Genomic DNA, 21,009 nt, shown 5'->3' on the forward strand with positions numbered 1-21,009 from the left:
TTAAAGCGTTTGACGAAATTTTAGATTAGCTTTGTTTGACGCGTTGTCATATTCTTTTATACTGCGATAAAAATAAAGTATCATATTTGTTTCGTTTCATAACGTTATTTTTTTAAACTTAACAGTTCTCCTGATTAAGATGATCTTAACTTTTTAGGAGAAGTAAATATTTAATAAACTTAAATGAACGTGGGTAATGTTCACGCAATCAGTGCATTTTATTCAATAAGGACTATAAATACCAAAAACTGAAACATTACGCCAAGTATACATATTTAATTCTGAATATCCGAAGAAAATACTCAATACAAAATACAAAAACATACAAAACGAACAACACACACAACAATCAACATTCATCCCACAGTATTCATCACGAGTAAAGAAGCAATTCAAACAAAGTTAATTGGAGTCTAAAAATCAAAGCAAGTACAGGAATACAAAAAAGTAAAGTGTCTTTTTACACAACAAATATTGTGATTATTCTTTGTCTTAGACCCAAGAGTGTTAAAATTTGGTATTCAGACGATTCGTCGCCTCCTTTGAAGGTGCCATGTTTCCCAATTTGATTGCCAGATCTATGAAATGAAAACAAAAAAGCACCTCCCTTGTCGTTTTTTAAATACGAACGAAAATAAAAATATATCCCTCGTCACGTGGGGGGGAATTGATAGAAAGAATATTTGGGGGGGGGGCAATAAACTGGTAAAAACTGATCAACTTCCAAACAAAGATGCATAAGAGCAAAGACATTATCTTTCAGGAGTATTATTCCAATTCAATTTTTTGTTCATGAAGGTTTTTGTTCCACCTGAGCTTATATTACAACATTCAATATGCAGTAATGTAACGGTAGTAATATATTAAGACTTACCACAATGCAAAACATTAAAAACGTTTGAATAAATATCATTTGTCAAAATACGTTTTTGTATTAATGTATTTAAAACACATTTAATTATCCCGTTTTGAGAAAATATATATTGAATTGTAGTTTTATACGATTGCATTTTCCCCATGTAGCATTCTTTCCTAACAAATTGCATTATTTTTTGCCAAAATATTGTATGCGTTCTTTTTTGAAATATAAAATGAAACAGGAAATAGAAAATATAAAGCCTAAAGCTCATCATAATCCCTTGAATACTTTGGTTTTGTGTCTGTTTCTGCCATCTGTCGTAGCCATAATTCCACTGTATCGGGGTTCGATTTCTGTTTTAATGATATTTCCCAGTTAAAATCCAAATAGCATCTGTCCTTCATATCAAACTCTTTCCACACGACCGACCCTTCACCAGCGTCTGGTACTCTGTTAAAAAGAGATTACATCTTAAGGACCAGAAGATACGAAATTTAAATATGTAATCCGTCTTCTTTAGTGATATCTTTACAGATTCTTACAAAAGCTTCCTAAATTGAGTCATCGTTACAATGTTTAAGGTAGGAAGTAGGTTGAAACAAGTGACTTAAGTGGGTCTGAATACCTCACTTGAAACTCATTTCTTCGCCTTATGCTAGAATATTCCAGCGATTGAAAAATTTCCAAATCTGCTACGTTCTTAAAAAATATACTAAAGTGCTACTAAATTGGTTATTTTTTTACTTTCAAGGGCAGTAAGTCCTAAATAGTATCTTTCATATCACGACTCAGCTCAATCTTTTGTAGGACTGACCATAAGGGTAATTTCAACAGAATTTTCTTTGTATCTATGAGTTTCATGATATTTGCTGAAAGTGTTATGTAGACGTTTGAAAACCTTATAATGAGGAGCATAGCATCGATTATTTTTTTTACCTATATTTGTTTAAAAAAATACAATACTTCAAGGCAATAACTCAATAACAATAAAAAATACAATTTTTGTACAACACTTAAATCCAACGAAGGCATGTCTATTTATATTTTCTATAGCTCATAAGTTTTGAGATATGGCCTAATGTCCCTACATCTTTGAAAGGTGATTTAATCATCTGAGCATAAAAGTAAATTCGTGATGATCCATCACATCTGTTAGACTCAAAACAAGAAAATTATGGAGAAACATGAATAAGTTAGGCAAAAAGCGGTTTTTTTTGCTTTTCTTAAAATACGTAAATTACTGAATGCATTATTGTTCATTCTTGTCTTGTATTTATAGAAAAATAATTATTGTGACAGAAGTCTTACCCTGTTTTGGCAAATGACGTGAAATATTTGATCAGATTATCTGACAGCTTCTTTTCATCATCAGAAAACGTACTGGATGTCTTGTTCAACGAAGGCAACAGAACGCCAAGTTCAAACATAAATTGGAGTTCTTCACCATGTCCACATCCTTTAGCGTATTTAGGGAGAGGACCCATGAGACCCATTCCGGTTTCCTTTGAGAAGACATATTGGAAAGTTTTTCCTGATGATCCAGAGGAGCCATGAAGTTCAAGCATCTTTATAGCGGGCGCAACAAATACCACATCATTCATGAACATTAGAGATCTCATGCTCTGTTCGTCCTCGGTGCCTTCTACTTTATAAATGTTACATAGTTTTTCTTTGAGTGCAGAATCGTCATTATACATTCTCTTAACATATGGTTTTATCATGCCTTCACACAGAAATTCAAAAGGAATAGATTCACTTGAATTAAACTTAAAATATTCCTGCGTTTGTTGAGGAATACCCATAGCAGAACGAGCCATTTCATTAGATGTATAACCTGTCATAAAATCGAGCGACCTGAAGAATTGGGACGTCTCCGATGAAGCGTCATTCAGTTCTTTAAGTGGATCGTTCTTAAACAGTTCACCATCGACAATGGGTGAGTGCGGCAAAAAGACCAATTCATATTTGTCCTTTGGCATGTTTGTATAGTCAAACAAACCAGTTAATAGGTCCTCGTAGTCCAACTGACGGAGACAACTTACGAACTTATTCATGTCATTAACAGGACATTGTTTTCCCTTGGCAAATTTAATCAAACGTTCGTTAGTAACTTTCGAATCCTTTGGAGTCAAGGATATTTCACTTAGTGAACCACTCTGAGCGATAGCTCTGTGGAATAAACCTCTGTTGGAAGGCATAAGAGACAACAGGGTAACACTCCAACCCCCAGCAGACTCTCCAAAAATTGTAACTGAGGTTGGGTCACCTCCAAATGAAGCTATGTTATCTTGAACCCATTGTAAGGCGAGTTTCTGGTCCCAAAGTCCGTAATTACCTATAGCTGCAGGATGATCTAGTGCAAGAAAGCCCAAAGAATCCAAACGGTAATTAATGGAGACAACAACAACATCACTGGAAGTGGCTATCCAGGCGCCATCATATTGATGAGAATATCCAACCACCAGAGCACCTCCATGTATCCAAACCATAACGGGTAACTTCTGATTGGAAATTAATGTCTTAGGAATATAAACGTTTAGGAATAGGCAGTCCTCTGACATCACCTTAGGTTTGAAGTCATCATACCCCTCAGGTATCTTTTGAGGACATCCAGCACCGAAAGACGTTGCATCTAGTATGTCAGTCCATTTATCAACAGGTACCGGTTTCTGGAACCGTAGATCCCCGACCGGTGGCTTCGCGAATGGAATGCCTCGGAATTCATAAACAGTTTCCCCAGTTTGCGCGCATTGGAGTTCGAGCCCTTTAATATTTCCCTTGGGTGTGTTAACTATAGGTGATTTTGCCTGCGCACCTACTGATGCTACCACGAGCAATGCTGTATAATAAAGCACACGCGTCATGTCTGTAAAACAAAAAGACGTCAGATACTAGTAACAAAACATCAAGTGTTACTGTGTGGAATCCGTTATAACCGTTATATGTTAATAGTATATTATAGTATATTATATCCCCAATAGTTTGTATACAATAAGTTTTACCCCAGATAATGGAGGAATAACATTAAAAGACTATTTTCATAAATTAAACAAAGGAGATCTTCGAGGATATTTAGAATAAAGATTTCGATGGTTTTACCCGCGTTACCAACAATAAAAAGGTCCAGAAGCCGCTAGACTAGGGCAGTTCGTCTGTCATGATTAAGGTGTATCTATTTTGTGTTATCTTTTAGGGCCTTGATTAAATCGTGATAGATCTGTTATTTCAAATGTTACATAGGCTATGGTAAGCGCAATAACAAAGAACAAATAAGTGTTCATCATTTTGTGTGTGAATAGTGTATTATAATTAGATTTCATTTTAATGAAACTACAGCTACCTGTATGCTTAGATTAAAAGACTTCCCCTCAGGCCTAAAATATCCTGTTACGCGACCGACCCTACTTTTACTTTTACAACTACATAACAATAAAATGCTTCGCAGAGTGCTGCTGAATACAACCGCAGAGGTTGAACTCTGAACAGTTTGGACAAGTACGCACACAGCATTCAATCTTGATACAGCTATGAACTTTGATTGATACCAAATATTTGTACGCCAACCGACCCATGTCTAGGACTTCAACTTAAAATGTTTCGTGATGCCTTTTGAACAGATAATTATTTAGAGACGTTTTTAGTTGTTCAAATTGTGCTAGAAACATATGATAAAATTGCAAGAATTGCTTCAAAACAATGCAACATGTGCCATCAACTTTCTCCAAAAAGAACTACTCATTACACATCTGCGAAACAACTATTTAGCAGAAAGAAGTAGGGTCTAGGACTAAATGTTGCAGAAGTGTAAAAGCTTTGCAATATAGAATATACCTTCTGCGATTAATTGATGCACTATTTCCGTTAAAAAAAATCGTATAGAACCAAGAAAATATATACTAAATAAGATATTAATAAAATAAACAAAATAAAAGTTTTAGGGAAAACGACCGAACAGTTGGAGCAAGTATGGACACACCTTGCAATTAATTTTGACTTCGATCGAGGTTATGATACAGATTAGAATTTGGTCGAATCGGAGGGGTCCCTTTGTGCCCGTAGTTCTAGAACATATTAAGTCAAAACCTCCAAAATCAAGCTCAGTCATCCTTTGAGGGCTTAGCACCTTGTATAATGTCAAAGTGATACACATATTTTTACTGCAGTTATTATCCACACATCATGAAAATGCTTGCTGTAGACCCCTTTTTGGTTTTGGCACCTCTTACTAACATGATTCATATGACAGCCTCCACAAGCAAATTCAGAGATTCATTCATGATCAAACATACTCAAATAATTGTCTGAAAACCAAGAAAATGCTTGTATTGACCCTTTTTCGGTCTTAATTTCTAATAGGTTCATTTCACCAGCCACAAAACCAAAACCAGTCTTACCAGTTCAACTAACAACGCAAGAAGTTTTTTTTTGTAAACAAGCACATATTTTTAGGTAAAACCAGGATTTCAGGGTATGGGGCATATCTAGGAGAAAATGCCCAGCAAAGCAGTCAAAACAATTTGGGGATAGAATTTGTGAAAAATTTCACGCAAAATCTTTAGATATTTAACTTAAAAATGGAAGTAAAGTGTTTACTTTTCCAGTTTAAGTTCTTAAATTTGCTGAAAGAAGAACAAAAAAAAATGGCGTGGGTTGGGCTATTTGGTGAAGTTGTGGCAAACATAACATAATAAAATAATCAAAATGTGATATATGTGCATTTTTTAAAGAAATGCCTCTTTAGAGCATAAGCTAAATAAATACATGTTTAATTAGATGTAGATGTTTCGGTTAGTAGCCTACGTACTGGGATACATATAAATTCAAAAGCAAAGTCTTATAACATCGTATGGGGGCGACCATTTCATTCTGAGTGATTGCGGCTGACAGTTTTTAGAAATAAATATTCTGGTCCTGAATAGTCGAAGTAAATATTCTGGACTTTCTTCACTTCCCAGAAAAAATACAAATTTGATTACCTAAGTGAAATGATACTGTGAAACGGAAATAAATAATATCTTGCCCGGATGAGGTTGAAAATAAATCTACTTACTCAAGAAAATTTGCAACCCCCTCCCCCAAGAATCAACATGAACAAATTTCACATTCGATCTCCCCATGCATGCATTGCATGTATTGTTCTGAGAACAGCTTATAAATTAAAGTTTATTAAAACGACGCTAGACTGAAGCTAGCGAACAATTGCTAGCGAACAATTATATGGTCATATCTGATAACCAAAAAATCAAAGTAAACCATAACGTACCATCAAATTGTAATTGTTTTAAAACCCATAATATATTTCAATTCAATATAGAAAGGTTATAAAAAATCAACCATTTCACGAAAATATTAATGAAAAGCCAGTCGATGGAAAATTTTCCAACTGTAAAACAGGGGGCATCTCACTTGGACCCAATTTTAAGGGCCTTATTTGAAATAGTGCCAGGAGGTCATGGGATATATCGTTGTAGAGGAGACCCGTACCCACCATTCTACGTCGGAAAAAGTAGGGGTCAAGTTCAATTTAGTGAAGTGCTAGTCGATGGAAAATTTTCCAAATGTAAAACAGGGAGGGGCACCTCACTTGGACCCTATTTTCAAAATGGCCACCAACGCGGTCAAAAATTCAAAATTTCCGATTTAGATGAAAATGGAAAACTAGGTTCTTTAAGCCGCCCTGATTAATAATCTGCGGCTCAATTGTCAATTTGAGTTACGTATCGACCGACATTTTCAAAATGGTCGCCACCGCGGTCGAAATTTCAAAGTTGTCCGATTTTGATAATAATTGAAACTTAAGTTATTTAAGCCGCCCCGATTAAGAATCTACAGCCCAATTGATAATTTGAACTAAGTATCGGCCGCTTTGTTTTAAATGTCCGCCACCGCGGTCAAAAATTCAAAGTTGTTCGATTTCGATTAAATTTGATATTCAAATTCTTTACGCTGTCCCGATTAATAACATGCAGTTCAATGTACGATATATTTCTCAAAATTAGATCCGGAAACGGGAGGCGACTTTTATACGTTTCTTAGAAACGTAAATTTCAATTATCATTATTTTTATCGGCGAGCTTGTCCACACGTTTTCTTGCAAGTGCTTGGGAGATTTAAACGAAACATTTACGGAAGTTAGATCTCATCACATACATGTAAATGTGTTCCCGTAAAAAATTCTACCCCTAAATGATGAAATTGGCGGTGATGAACATTTGCACTGAATAATAAATATGAAATACAATTTCATTCCTGATGATCTCAATCTAATTAAAAGCATAGGTACTTTGGGACAGGACAGGACAGAGTTTCACGGCCCTCCCCCTTTTTTCCCAAAATCTGATTCTGATTTTAGTTATGACACACATATACTATAAATAACATTATTTGTTTATTATTCATTGAAACTCTATATTATCAGTAATCGTTGTCGATAGACTGGTAAGGTTTTTGTCCCTTTGACATAGACATCATACATATTCTCGTTATATTTTATTGAGAGAAGATTGTTTGATACATACAATATCATTATATGTAGTGTTTCTTTGTTTGTTTGTTGGGGTTTAACGTCCGAGCAGCAATATTTCAGCTATATTCAGACAATGAACATGAAATGGATGATAAAATGAACATGAAATGAAGAAAAAAAAAGGATGGGTCACAAGGATAATAGGGTCGACAAATTTTGATTGCCACTGGAAAAAGGGGGGATGGGTAAGGTAGGGCAATTTAGCCTCCTGTGGCGACGGCAAAGGTTCCAACTCCTATCGAATACCACAGCAGGGTTCTTTAACGTGCGAGGAACGTGGCATCTTTCCCAACACGGTGCACCACTATGGTTTGCGGTCAGGTTTTCCGTATTATAGCCTGAAAACCCAAGCATGTAACACGCCAGTGGTACCCCATTCCACCACCTGGGGCACACATCCCAGTTGCTCTGTGGGTAGAGCGCCTAGCCCCCGGCTAGGTTTCTGAGCACTATTTAGTCGCCTTATACGACAAGCTTAGCGCTGCTGCAGGCCTATTCTTTTAACACCCGGACCTGCACGGGGCTTATATATAGTGAAAATCTTCACCAAAACTATATTAATTAATGGTTAATAACGGTCGGTTTTCTAGTATATGGTTTATAAGTCTCGTTCTAGTTTCAGTTTCCCTAATAAGTGTGCGAACTATAAGATATAGTGTACTACACACTCCGATAAGTTATATAGCCGTTATCTCCTGTTTTGGGATGTTCATGCATCGAGATACGGTTTTAAAATCTAAACACGGAAAACTTTTTTTCTTATTTTTTAATTTAAAACTTCATTTGGTATGGAAAAAATACTTGAATTTAAAAGAATTCAGATACAGACAATCGGTCAGTAAAATTATAATGAGTGCATAACCTTTAAGGGTTGAGACAAACTTATATGTAGAATCGATATAAAAGCTCTACAGAGCTTATGTTTTTTGTAATGTGCATCCGACTATAAATAAAAATTTCTGTTTCTGTTCCTCTTTCTGTTTAGATAGATCATTGAGAAAAATGTCAGTATTGTTCATTAGATAAAGTTGAGGATGAAAAAAAAACATATTATAATTGAATGCCCACTATATAAACAAATTTATGATAAAATTATGTTTATATGTAGCTATTTCAGAAATTTGAATTTTAAATTGAATTGAATTTTTTCATCCAAGAAGATTTGAAACTTTAAAAAAATTGGGAACAATATATAGCTCATGATCTAGAATCAAGAAGATCCACAGATAACATTATATCAAACAGTTAAATAGCTCACTGTAATATAAATCCTTATATCATATATATTTAGATCAAAATATAACTTTTTTGTATATGCATTACAAGTGTTTGTTTCAACTCCATATCGTCTACCCTATATCGTATGCCCTGTATCACACCTCTAATCCTATATCGCATACTCTGTGCCGTACCCCTAGACCTATACCGCGGCCCTCACATAACATACTTGGAGTATGGATGTTAAAATCTGTATTACATGCTGTATCAACCCTCGACCTACATCACCGCGGGCCTGTGGCCCTCGGAGTCATATAGCAGTCTCGGGTTGATACGGAGTTTTTTTTTTAAGGAGAACGCATGTGATATTATACTACACACGGCTGGAGCTATCGGCGCGGTAGATCGGTTTCATTAGCATGTGTACATAATTAACAAAAATAAATAATATAATAATAATAATAATAATAATAATAATTATAATAAAATGAGAGACTATGTGTAGAAATATATTTCATTGTGGAACCCTATATCAGGTATTTAATTTTATTTTAATTCAATTATATATTATTTTGTTTTTATTGATAAATGAAGTTAAACCTTATTGTTACATTGCCGCATGACCATTGTTTTTACTACTAAGGGGGTTTTTAACGTCCTTGTCCTTTGTTATTGATGATTGGGAGTTTTTACGGTCAAGACTATCCTTACTGATCTCGCACGACCGCCCCTTACACGGATTCTGTTAGTAATGTCAGTTAGTAGTAGAAGGTAGCGGAGCCCAGCCTTCGGGATACATGACCGAAGAACTCAGAGTATGTCCTACTACCGGCTTGGCTACCCCACGTGGGTCCGAGAGCGTTTCCCCACTCTAACTGTTTGGGAGTACGTCAACGTGTAGAGTGCCATTGTTATTATTTAATATTTTATATTTATAATACTTCATGTCAATTTGCTGAATTTTGATTGGTTCAATCAATACCAGGGTAATATTCTGCTCTATCACATTGCTCAGTGGGCGATAGTTTATTGTCTGTTACCCCCTCGTGAAAAGCTAAATTGTTTCCGGTAAAATATAGGTACAAGTTCATTTTAAGTCAGTTTTTTCTTTGATAGAGAATCAATATGTGCAACGTCCATATCAATAACTGATACAACATCGATTAATAGATATCTATTTTTCTTTACTTATGATGGCGTAATTACTACCAATCTGTACCTATACCTATAGTAAACATTTCTAAATGTATTATAAATTAAAAAGTGACTGAGATTGGAACTGGAAAAGAAAGAGTTCAAATGAGAATTTATGTCATTGTTGTCCATACACTGCATACTTGACTTTTTTTGTTGTTGTTAATTCTGTAAAGACCTATGGTAACAGTTGGATTAAATATACAGGAAAACTTAAAGAAGAAAAAAAAAAAAAAAAAAAAAAAAATATCTTATTGACATTTATGTTTTTGAGCAGGGAAAAGGTCCGCCACCGATACATTGAATAAAGGTCCAAAAAGTTTTCGCTTGCAGTTTCAAATAAATGCAAACTTGAAACAATTTTAATGAAGAAAAAAAAAACAAAAACAAACATACAAAACTGATGTAAGGACTTACTTTGAAAAAGTAACGTATAGTTCAGACGCTGATAGCGAGTTTGTTACCCCTTGAAAATACATTTTCACCCTCGGCTGCGCCTCGGGTTAACAACGATTTTCTGGAAGTAACAAACTGCTCTATCGCCCTCGTAGCTCGATGTTATTTATATACTATCACACTGTGTCCATATGTCTTAATTCACTTAATTGTATGTAATTCTGAATCCATTCTCTATCAAAGGGTTCTTTGGTTGGAATAAATGATCTTTTAATTTATTTTTACCTTTGTCTTCATAGTATGTTTGTCATTACACTATGATAACTGAAAAAAAAGAAATAAAAAAAAATCATATTTGGAACAGATTCGGTCTTGTACCAAAATACCTTTGATTTAAAGCCGATCACGCAGTGATACCGATTTTTTGTTCGCGTGTGAGCACGACGCACATAAAAGAAAACCGGGAGCACTGCGAGATTTACTTAGACTGAAAGATGTAAAAAAAAACAGTTTGAAGATATCTGCAAATATAACAGAGATATTGTTGTGAAAACAAACCCGTTGGCTCTTTGAAATGAGAATCCATCAGTAATCTCAATTTGAAGACAGAACACCAAAGTAGCGTTTCCAGTCACAGCTCATCCACAGAAAAACAATTGTCCTAATTTATAACCTCTTCAAGGGGAGTGAATATCGATCAATACGTTATGTGACGGTATGGAACGCCTAAACTGTCTGATGAGATACACATTTGTTTACGTGTTGTCAATTTTATATTACTTGCTGTGGTTTTATAATTACATGTGGTCATTTTGTATTTACGTTATGTAGAAACATCTTTACATTATGTCGTTTCGTCTTTACGTTCTGTCGTTTTATGATTACGTTATGTCAACATATATTTACGCTATGGATTTATCTTTACGTGCAGTGGTTTTCTTTTACCGTGAGGTCGTTTCATCTTTACGTTATAAAGTATAAATTATAAAAATTCTAATGGAAGTCTAAATTCAGGTCCATAATGAGCTTTTTGGCACTTCTTTTTCTTCTTGGTCAGCTTCAACTCATGAAACATGCTTCATTTCTCGTCTCTGTAGAATAAAACAAGTAAAAATCTTTATGCAAACAAAATATATAAAATATTTGACAATACCATTTTATTTGTAATCAAAGTGATCTTATTTTTTCTTACTTGATATATGTTCATTTCTAATATCAACAGCTGAAATTACTTGCAATCAGACATCTAAAAGATAACATGAACAGACAAACAGACACACAGATAAAGTGCTTTCTATATAAGTTCGTGGCAGCACTTTTGATTTATTGTGCAAAGTATGAAGAACAGATGGACGGACACCAGTATGCCAAAATATGTCCCGTCTCAAAAAGCAGGAGTACAAAAATTCTGGAGAACAGTGTATACCTGATATGATAAGCTATCAAGTTTGCATATACTGAATTAGTCATTCACCATAGAGGCAAGCAGGTGGCTGGTCCCTGAAATGGTGAAAAACAAATCTGCATGATAATACATATTGTACCTTTGAATTTAGTTGAATTAATTTTCATTGCAAGCATCCTTAAAGCAGTTATCTTGTTATGCACATAAGTAACATTCAATGTTAAGTCCAACATGCTGGGGGTAAGTTTAATCAAAATTAATTAAGAGATTGTGGAGAAAGCTGTCGTTGAACTTTCCAAAAAATGTAACAAGTTTAGTGTTGTCTGAGTTGCTCATTTGCTTTTGTTACTTTGTGTGTATGATTTTAGTTACTTTATGTTCTTTGTTGTGTATGTCTGTTTTCCATGTCTCTTTGTCTCTGAATTACATTCCTTTGATTGCCGCTATTACATTGGTTCCCTTGATTACCTTTGAAACACAAGGTGTGTTAGTGGTGCAAAGATAAGAGCTTAAAAAATAATGGTCCAGTTCAACTATAATTTTAGAATAGGACTTGACAAACTCTATTTGCAACTGAATATTCACACAATAAAGATATTTGTTTTTGGCTTAATCATATAACAAAAGCATCTGCATACAAAAAGAGATATCTCCTGATAGCAAGTAATAGTGATTTTTACCAGAACTTAACATCTAGCTAGAGCTTGTTTATCTTGCCTCAGACATAGTTGGTTTAATACTTAATTTTCTTAATTTAATTAAGTTCTTTATATGTCACTCACCTTTTACGAGTCATTACTAAGAATCCTTTCATGCATCCTCTAATCTCTCTTGAGCAACATAGAGCACCTTCAAAACAAAATTATACTTATTATGCATTAATTCAAAATTAGAAAACTTTCAGATTCTGTATATAGACAGTAAAACGGAGTTATAAACATATAACTGAAACAGGGGCTGCACTGGCTTCCAAAATTCTGTCACCAATTTTTTTTAATCAATGTTCAGAAATAAGAGCAAAAAGTGGTGCCAAAAAAAATTCAGGGTTCTCCTAAGTGTTATTTGTACAAATTTGTTGTTGAATTTGTACCAAGTCTGCAAAAATATTTAACAAAACGGACTTATTACAAAAAAATGCCTTACTAGATGTAAACTAAGATAATCATCACATTCCTTGTTTGTTGAAACTGGGGGTTACTATGGTATAGAGATGTCAAATAGATAGTGTGCTTTGTGCACAATGAAAAGTGTCGAGGATGAATTTCATTTTGTATCGAGTTGTGACGCCAGTATGTCTAGCCTTATTATTTTAGAAGCCCCTCCTCTTTCAAAATATAGTACATGCATATATTTCAAAATCACTGGAAATTTCAAGGTGATGCGTAATTTATGTAGGTTCCTTGTCCATGTATTTACAGTCTTAACTTAATTACTTTAATTATGATTGTGTATTTGCATTTGTAACGTATATTAACTTCTGTTCAGGTGTTAGAATACTGGGATATGTACTGTTGTTTGTTGTAACATTGTACTGGTGAGCATGATTGCCTTACTTAACTTATACAGATATTGATTTGAATTGATCTTTACAATGAATTTAAAAAATCAAAATCTGCAGTCAAAATGTATACGTAAAACTCAAATTTTCGTTTATTACGAGAAAATTACTACAGGTATTAACAGCTCGATATTCCGTTTTACTGTTAATTAAGTAATTAATACAGGAAGTGGTCGGTTAAGCTGGGGGCACTTATAATCTAGGTTATAAATACATCTCGTAATATGGCTTCGCACTTGTTTCGTGTGGCAGATCAAGATATTTACAAAATAGGAGCTGACATAGGACCCTAAATTTACCCAAGAAAATTATGAAAATGATATATTCTATTCACTTTTATCGAAAATATGTGAAGCAACTATTTGTTTGATTATTTCTTATACACAAATGTCACATTAAAAAATCAATTTATAAGGGGACCAAGGACAGCCGCCATAAAACCTGGTTTAATTCTCAATGTCCAAAGGAAATGCCTGTACCGAGTGACGATGACCATTGCAATGGTTGCAAACTTTCCGGTTTTACTTTGATAATACCATTTAAATTTTATGCAGACTTTTCATTTTGACTCTTATATAGAGTTTATCACTTCGATAACTTTGTTAATAACCATTCATTTGTTATGGAAAAATATTCATGTTTGTTTCTCACCCTTTGTTTTACGGTAATATTCTACACATAGCACGGAAAGCTCGATACTCGCCCAATAAGTAAACTAAACCGTTGAATAGGCTTATTCGTAAGGGATATAATGTTATGATATTCTTGTCAGATCTTTAAGGATGACATTTTTTTGGTATTTCATTGATTCGCTCATGGAGTCTTTAAATAGAAATTGGACCACTATAGGAGAGTTCGCCAATCTCACTAGTGATGTCATATTCACTAATTTTCATATCATTAAGTGTCAAATTGGTTGGCAAATAAACAACGAAATAAACAATTAGCAAATTCATGATTAGAATACCAATTTTCAAAACTCTATATCCAATTTTGGTTCTGTAAAATGTTTCATTTAGATAAAATAATTCATATTTTATGTGTAAATTTATTACTCTTTTACTTAAAAAATAAATTTGAAATGATATTTATATGTAAACCTCTATTATCATTAAAAATTATTTAAATTTTTTTATGCTCACATAGTCTAATTACTGAATATTTATTTTAAAATTCCGTGGATAAAAAGAGTATTATTGGCAGTGTAGAGAACCAAAAGAATTTTTCAATTACCTTAAAAAACGAAAACGTTATGATGATATAAAGTCGATGCCCCATGCCAATCAAGGGATTTTTTGCCAACCAAATCCAAATCACAGGTAAGTGATGACATCACGAAGAACTCTCCTACATTTTAAAACAGTTTTTGGCACGACATTGGTTGTGTCCTTATTGTATGACGTGTGAAGCACCGTGGCTCAACCGCGCATGGGAAGAATTGAAATTGATTTTACATATGATGGGGACATCCAGACTTGGGACCGGCAAGTTATCCGGGCGGAGTTAATGTCCATTTAAAAGAATTTTCAATACTAGATCCAATACAAGGTAGATCTATTTAGGTGTAGATTACATCTTTTTGGCATTTTTTGGATATATATATTCCTAACTTCTATTTTATTTTCATATTTTTATGAAATATTTGATATCACTGCCTTTTACAGGTAGACTGATACAATTAGTGCCAGTCTTTTTAAGCGCAATTCAACCACGGGGAAATATGTTGGGACAATTAAACTAGTTTTTTATCCAATTGGCGCAAACGTTGAATCGAAAAACGCGCAATGTACACTTTCATTGAACTTCAACGTGTAGACACTTGGTAACCGATATGAACTGTACAAAATAGTATGTTCATTGTACACCAGGTATAGATTGTACATATAGATTCCACCGTATAGTGTTTCGAAAAGTAGAATGGGCGAATCTTATTACACGTACGTACAATACAGTTTAATGCATATCATATAAATTGTAGCTATAACCAGAGGTATGACAGACTTTAGAGCTTCAGTTTCCCTACATGTATGTAGGCGATTTTGAAATTATACAATTAAGGATTTTTACTGTAATGTTGGAATATACTAGTATACCTTTGTCATCATCTCATCTGTAAAAGCTTCTTGTATATAACAGGAACGCACTTTTGTACACTATATACACACGGATGATCAGAACTGTAAGGGTACGAACATCTTCTACTGCAATATTGGACAGATTCTACCGTATAGTGTTTCGAAAAGTTGAATGGGTGAATCTTATTACACGTATGTACAATACAGTTTAATGCATATCATATAAATTGTAGCTATAACCAGAGGTATGACAGACTTTAGAGCTTCAGTTTCCCTACATGTATGTAGGCGATTTTGAAATTATACAATTAAGGATTTTTACTGTAATGTTGGAATATACTAGTATACCTTTGTCATCATCTCATCTGTAAAAGCTTCTTGTATATAACAGGAACGCACTTTTGTACACTATATACACACGGATGATCAGAACTGTAAGGGTACGAACATCTTCTACTGCAATACTGGACAGGTAAATCCTGTCACCTGTTGAGTCACCTGTTCTGTCTGAGCCATAAAACAATTAATTTTTTTAAAATTACCTCAGGGCGATTCTATTCGTCACCTGGCCTGTGTAGTGTCGTACGTAAACTTAACCGAGATTTTGAAAGTGGGTTCTAAAAGGGGTGGGGTCTAGAAAAAAAGGGGTGTGTCATAGTATAATATTTCCTCATTTTCACCAAAATTTTGCATGAAATTATCCACATTAATCCAATTATATCATTTTTAATACTTCTTTTTTGAATATAACAACCAAAGGATTTTGATAGGCTATTATAAAAGTCCTTGTATATAATTATATTTACTGAAAGGATCTGCTTACTAGTGAATGAGTTTTTTTTTCTTTTAATTTATATAAGGTTTTTATAATTTTACTAGCGAATTAAAACCGTACATGTAACAGGGAGTTATAATTAATTACAGGTCTATGCGTGTAACTGTCACCATTGATTTTACAGTCCATGCTTTAATTTACATTACAAAACCGAATTACTGCAGCCCGTGAAAGAGGTTCGCTTGCATGGAAGTTATTTTCTGATATGGCACCATCCTATGGACGAACGGAAATGCCAGCATCTTACGTTAGATCTGGGTATTAAAATGTACACGTACTATGTTTTTATCAAGACAAAGTCCCGAGAAAGTACAGTTTCATTCGTTAGCCTAATGATTTATATTATATATAGCATTTACCTAAAGTTAACTCCTTCGCTAGCTATGAAATAACTTTTTGTACAACTATTTACTACGTTACTGGAATGCTCATCTTGTGCGTTCCTGCATCGATATAACAACAAGTGTTATACGAAAGGATAATTACAGAGGAAACCTCAGATATGTATTGTCAGTCAGTGGCGAAACGGGGTGCCGAAATAACGCATGACACAAGACGCTTTTGTATACGGTTCATTCCCCGCTATGACCTCGTCCCAGCAGCGAGATAAGTGTTGATGCTGCAGTCGTTCAGAAACTAACGAATTCAATACAGCAATGAATGCATACGTCAAGTTCCGACTACAGTAAGTAAGGAGTTGTACTGCTCCAGAAAATCTTCATGATTTGCTCTGACTACTCTGCTCCTGAAACAGTTTCCTCCTTCCACAGTCACAGGTTGGGAACTACAGCTGAATTCTCTTGCTTAGTATGTGTTCCTAATACATGTTAGTTCTTAAAGGTTCTTAAATAGAACTTAAAATAAGATATGCTGTGTGCAAAGATTGAAATATGTTGATTGGCTTTTGTTTTTTGTTTTTTGTTTTTTTTTTGGAGGGGGGAGGGTTCAATACCAACAGAAAATTTTCAACAGAACCATATTGAACTCAATCTTTACACATGTGGCTGGAATTTTAATACTTGTACAACTAAATTTGTCTAGCTGTATTTTTATTTTTTCAGAACTTTAAGTGAAGACTTGTATTTAAAAGAGAGACACTTATACATTTCTTAGAGAAGAATATTGACCAATTAAAAAGGGCGATTATCATTTGACACATTTACTGTAGCAGTAAGTACTTATACATGCAATACTCAGTGATTATTAAATAATTAAACAAATTTTTTTCATCCACAGGTATGCATTTTTTAACATAATCTTGATGACATTGTAAATAGGCAGAAACAGTTTTGCTTTGAATACACAGGAAGCTTTCATGACGCACATTTTAATAGAAAGCTCACTTAAACTCGTAAAATAGAAGTGGAGATGTTTGATTTTGTTTTTCGTTTAACAGACTATCAGAAACTTTCACGCATACTGTTTGAATGATTAAAAAGTCATCTAATTTTTTATATTATTAAAATTGGAAAGTTATGCTTTATGTAAAGATATAATATATTCACTAGACCCATAAAGGGAGATAATTAAACTGATTGGTTTTTAATGTGAAAACCTTGTTAGCACAGCTCCTCCAAAACCACTCAAGGTATTTTAAAAAAAAAATATGTGAAGAAATGCATCAGTAGAGATTCAATGCAGTACTTTTAGCTTTGTATATTGTAGGGACAACCTGATAATACCAGATGACTATTAATACATTGACCAACCTGATGGATTGGGTTTTGGATCCTGTAGTGAGAGCAACATATGATAACTTGTAATTACAGGTATTCCTATATATGCATGGTAAAGCATTACTTGTACATGATTTTGATGTTTTTTTTAGGTAATCAGTTTACTTCAAATTGTTATTAATGTTGTGCACTCTGTTAGTTAATTGAGCACAAGAAGCATATTACTTGTAGTTAGTTTTTCAACTTAGCACATTAAGTTCTGTCTTTATACATGAATGAGTTCCATATAAATCAGAATACATTAATAAGTTATAAATATTTGTAAGAAACCTTTTAGAGTTGAAGACCCACAGATTATGCTTTGCATGGCTTTGAAAAGTGAGGGGGTGGTTGTTGCCTGCTGAAACTGACCAATCACCCTCATAGTAATTAGTCAGCCAGTAACACAAATCATGTTTACATTAGGTTGTTACTTTATTATCTTTCAAGGTAGGTTTTTGATAATTGGCATGTTGTTAAGCATTTTTAAGATGTATAGCCTTCTACATGCTCTAGGGTTAATTACCATTGACCTTGACATCACATTTTTGTGCTTTGTTTGCATTTTTTAAAATTAAAAATCTACCCAATACTATGACATTTTCAGTTCTTAACTATTTTTTAGGTATTATTATTGGTTGGGATTCTATGGTCAGAATAGCTACTGGTATACAGCAAGAAATTCCTGCAAAATTTTAGGAGGATTTTCACATTATATTTAAGAGCAACACTATCATGATCAGATCATCACTACAAAGTGTGCAGTACATAACATGAGCTTTTACTATTATTACCATCAAATGAGAAATTGAGAATCTTCTTTTGGTGATACTGGAGTACAGTTGTAAAGAAATCATCATTGCTACCTAAATATGATACATGTACATACATGTACTTGTGACTGCTAATATTATTCCCACTGAAGCTAAAGTGTTGACATTCAAGAAATAGTTTAGATGTATCAGCCTCATTCACAGAAGGGTAAAATTGGAGGAAACTGTGGGGATTTAGACATAAGCAACAAACATGTAAATTTTGAAATAGGAATGTAGTTACACGTTTATTCATCAGAAGAAATCAATTCATTTTTTCCAAAACCCTACCATTGCAAAAAAGGTTTTAATTTTTTAAAATAATCATTAATAAATGTCTGCTGATTCAGGAAAAACTTAGAACATACATTATTGTACCTTACTATGATTTGATGTGCTGTCATGTGTATCAAGCATTCATTTTCTGTTTAAGTAATTTTATATCTGTTTACATTCATGACAATATTAGGTGTTTTTATTATGTCTATGTTAGCCAAATTGGAATAGTTTATATGAACGGTGGTTCTTGCCCATGATATAAGGTTCAAAATGAGTTAGACTTTGATTCAGACATTTAATTCCTGTCAAATTGCATGGGCATCTATTTCACATCCTTGGAAATTATGAAAGAAGGTTTAGGCGTTAATTTGCTCATTTTTGCCAAAATTTTGCACAAAATCAACCCAATTTTTACACTAAAGGAAGTGTATTAAATAAAGTTGATTTTGCATTTTAACACTTTTTGTTTAAGAATGGACATAAAATGCCAAAAAATACAGATACTTTTGTGTTGAATGTGGATATGGTTATGAATTGTGATGAAAGACTAACCTTTTTGTAGTTTATCAACAATATCAGTACTTTTTGCAATGCAAAAAAAAAAGAACTATATTTTGTTATAAAGCATGTTCAAGAAATAACACTTATCAAGATAATTTAGCTTCAATTCTTTTTTAAGTCGAATAATTAATAACATGCATATTCCTTATAAAATTTAATAAAGTAATAAATATACTTACTAAATGTGAGAATGCATTGGTTATTACTTGCTTATAAATAATAGAGATGTAAAATTATTTAAATTCTATAGCTTTATTCAATCTACACACACATTTGTACTTTCTGGTATCTTATCATAATACCTCTTCATACACATGTACCCATTTTTATATGTTTCTAACTGTATTGATTTACAAACAAAAAATCCTATGGGACAAAAAAAATCCCATGGGACAAAAATAATCCCATGGGAGAAAAAAAATCCCATGGGACACAAAAAAATCCCATGATTTTTAAATTGAAACTATAAGTTTATTTTATCAAAAATTGTAAAATAAAATGCATTTCATTAAATCCCATGCGAATCTGCATCCAATGGTTACTCACATGACATGGTAGGTTGAAGAAAAAGCGGCCCAAGATTTGCAATTCAGTGTTTTGCAAATTTAAATTGTCTTGTGTTTATATATTCTAAACTTAGACAAAAACAACTACGTTACACAGTTTTCAACATGTGATGTTAATTGTAAATATGTGTATATGTATTAAGATGACAAACAATGATATGAATACATCAATTGAAACCTTGTGTTTCATATAGGTGTTCCTGAATCTACATTTTCAATTTCTGAATGAAAGTTGGCAGTTTGTAGCTATCTATCATTTTCATGTAGTGGAGAGCAGCTTAAAATAAAGGTAACTTCAGGGTTTGACAATAACAGTGATCCAGTAGTCCTGTACCTAACTTGCATGTATTTGAGGTAGGACAACCTTGAAATTTAAATGGGAGTCCTTCACATACCATAAATTAATTCTTTTTTTTTAGTTTAGTCCTAAGGAGAGGATCCCAAAACATTTCTATCTATAGAATGCGTCTAAAAATAGAATAACTTGAATATACCCACAGTGAACGACTGATTGCATAGAAATAAACAGGCACTGATAGGAGATTAGAGGTCAACTATTTTTACTTGCATCGTTCTTAATACAAAAGGACAATCCTGATTATATAATTAATCAGCATATTAAGTTCGCAGTAAAAGTTGTTTATTGTTTTTTTTTTTGCGTAAATAACATTGAATTAAATTTGTCAATGATATATCAGAAATACCTGTAAAATGGATATAACTATCTGACCAATTACTGACCACATTTGTGCCACATTATATCACAATACATACATTTCAAAAGGATCCTTGTGTTATATTCGAACTTTTTTTCTTTAACGGCTTAAGTTCTTCGGTCTCCCTTACTACTTCCACTCTGCAATCAGATTTTATTTTTAAAGAATTAACTATTGCAGCACACGCGCGAAAATAAGGTCACCAGAAGTCACACGCATACGGATTTATCTAGCCAAAGGTCGATTTTTTTTGTCTTGCAAGACAAAAATGTATCGACACCTATTTCATGTATT

The 21,009-nt window shown here is 33.5% G+C and overlaps 1 protein-coding gene and 2 long non-coding RNA genes across 4 annotated transcripts; 1 reads left to right on the top strand and 2 right to left on the bottom strand.

Annotated features, from left to right (window-relative positions):
- Window positions 1-261: 261 nt before the first annotated feature.
- LOC148625084 (carboxylesterase 1D-like) lies at window positions 262-10,910 on the bottom strand. Of its 2 annotated transcripts, XM_088568359.1 has the most exons (4): window positions 10,752-10,901; window positions 10,479-10,517; window positions 2,168-3,725; window positions 262-1,309 (listed from the first exon to the last, which is right to left on the bottom strand). In XM_088568359.1, the coding sequence occupies exons 3-4, from the start codon at window positions 3,721-3,723 to the stop codon at window positions 1,120-1,122; spliced, it is 1,746 nt and encodes a 581-aa protein (XP_088424485.1). In that variant the 5' UTR covers window positions 3,724-3,725; window positions 10,479-10,517; window positions 10,752-10,901; the 3' UTR covers window positions 262-1,119. The 2 variants fall into 2 exon arrangements, with proteins under 2 accessions (XP_088424485.1, XP_088424484.1); XM_088568358.1 differs by lacking the exon at window positions 10,479-10,517 and having other exon boundaries at window positions 10,752-10,910.
- A 298-nt stretch (window positions 10,911-11,208) lies between these two features.
- LOC148625085 (uncharacterized) lies at window positions 11,209-15,353 on the bottom strand. The gene is made up of 4 exons (XR_015919853.1): window positions 15,250-15,353; window positions 12,381-12,447; window positions 11,620-11,693; window positions 11,209-11,284 (listed from the first exon to the last, which is right to left on the bottom strand). It is a non-coding gene; the product is annotated as an uncharacterized LOC148625085 (long non-coding RNA).
- Window positions 15,354-16,482: 1,129 nt separating this feature from the next.
- On the top strand, window positions 16,483-20,756 carry LOC148625086 (uncharacterized). Its single transcript, XR_015919850.1, has 4 exons — window positions 16,483-16,751; window positions 17,128-17,236; window positions 17,732-17,835; window positions 18,407-20,756. It is a non-coding gene; the product is annotated as an uncharacterized LOC148625086 (long non-coding RNA).
- The last annotated feature ends 253 nt before the right edge of the window (window positions 20,757-21,009 follow it).

Source organism: Perna viridis, chromosome 2 (assembly GCF_037379345.1).
Source record: "Perna viridis isolate PV_CMFRI_1.1 ecotype Kerala chromosome 2, ASM3737934v1, whole genome shotgun sequence".
Lineage (NCBI taxonomy): Eukaryota > Metazoa > Mollusca > Bivalvia > Mytilida > Mytilidae > Perna > Perna viridis.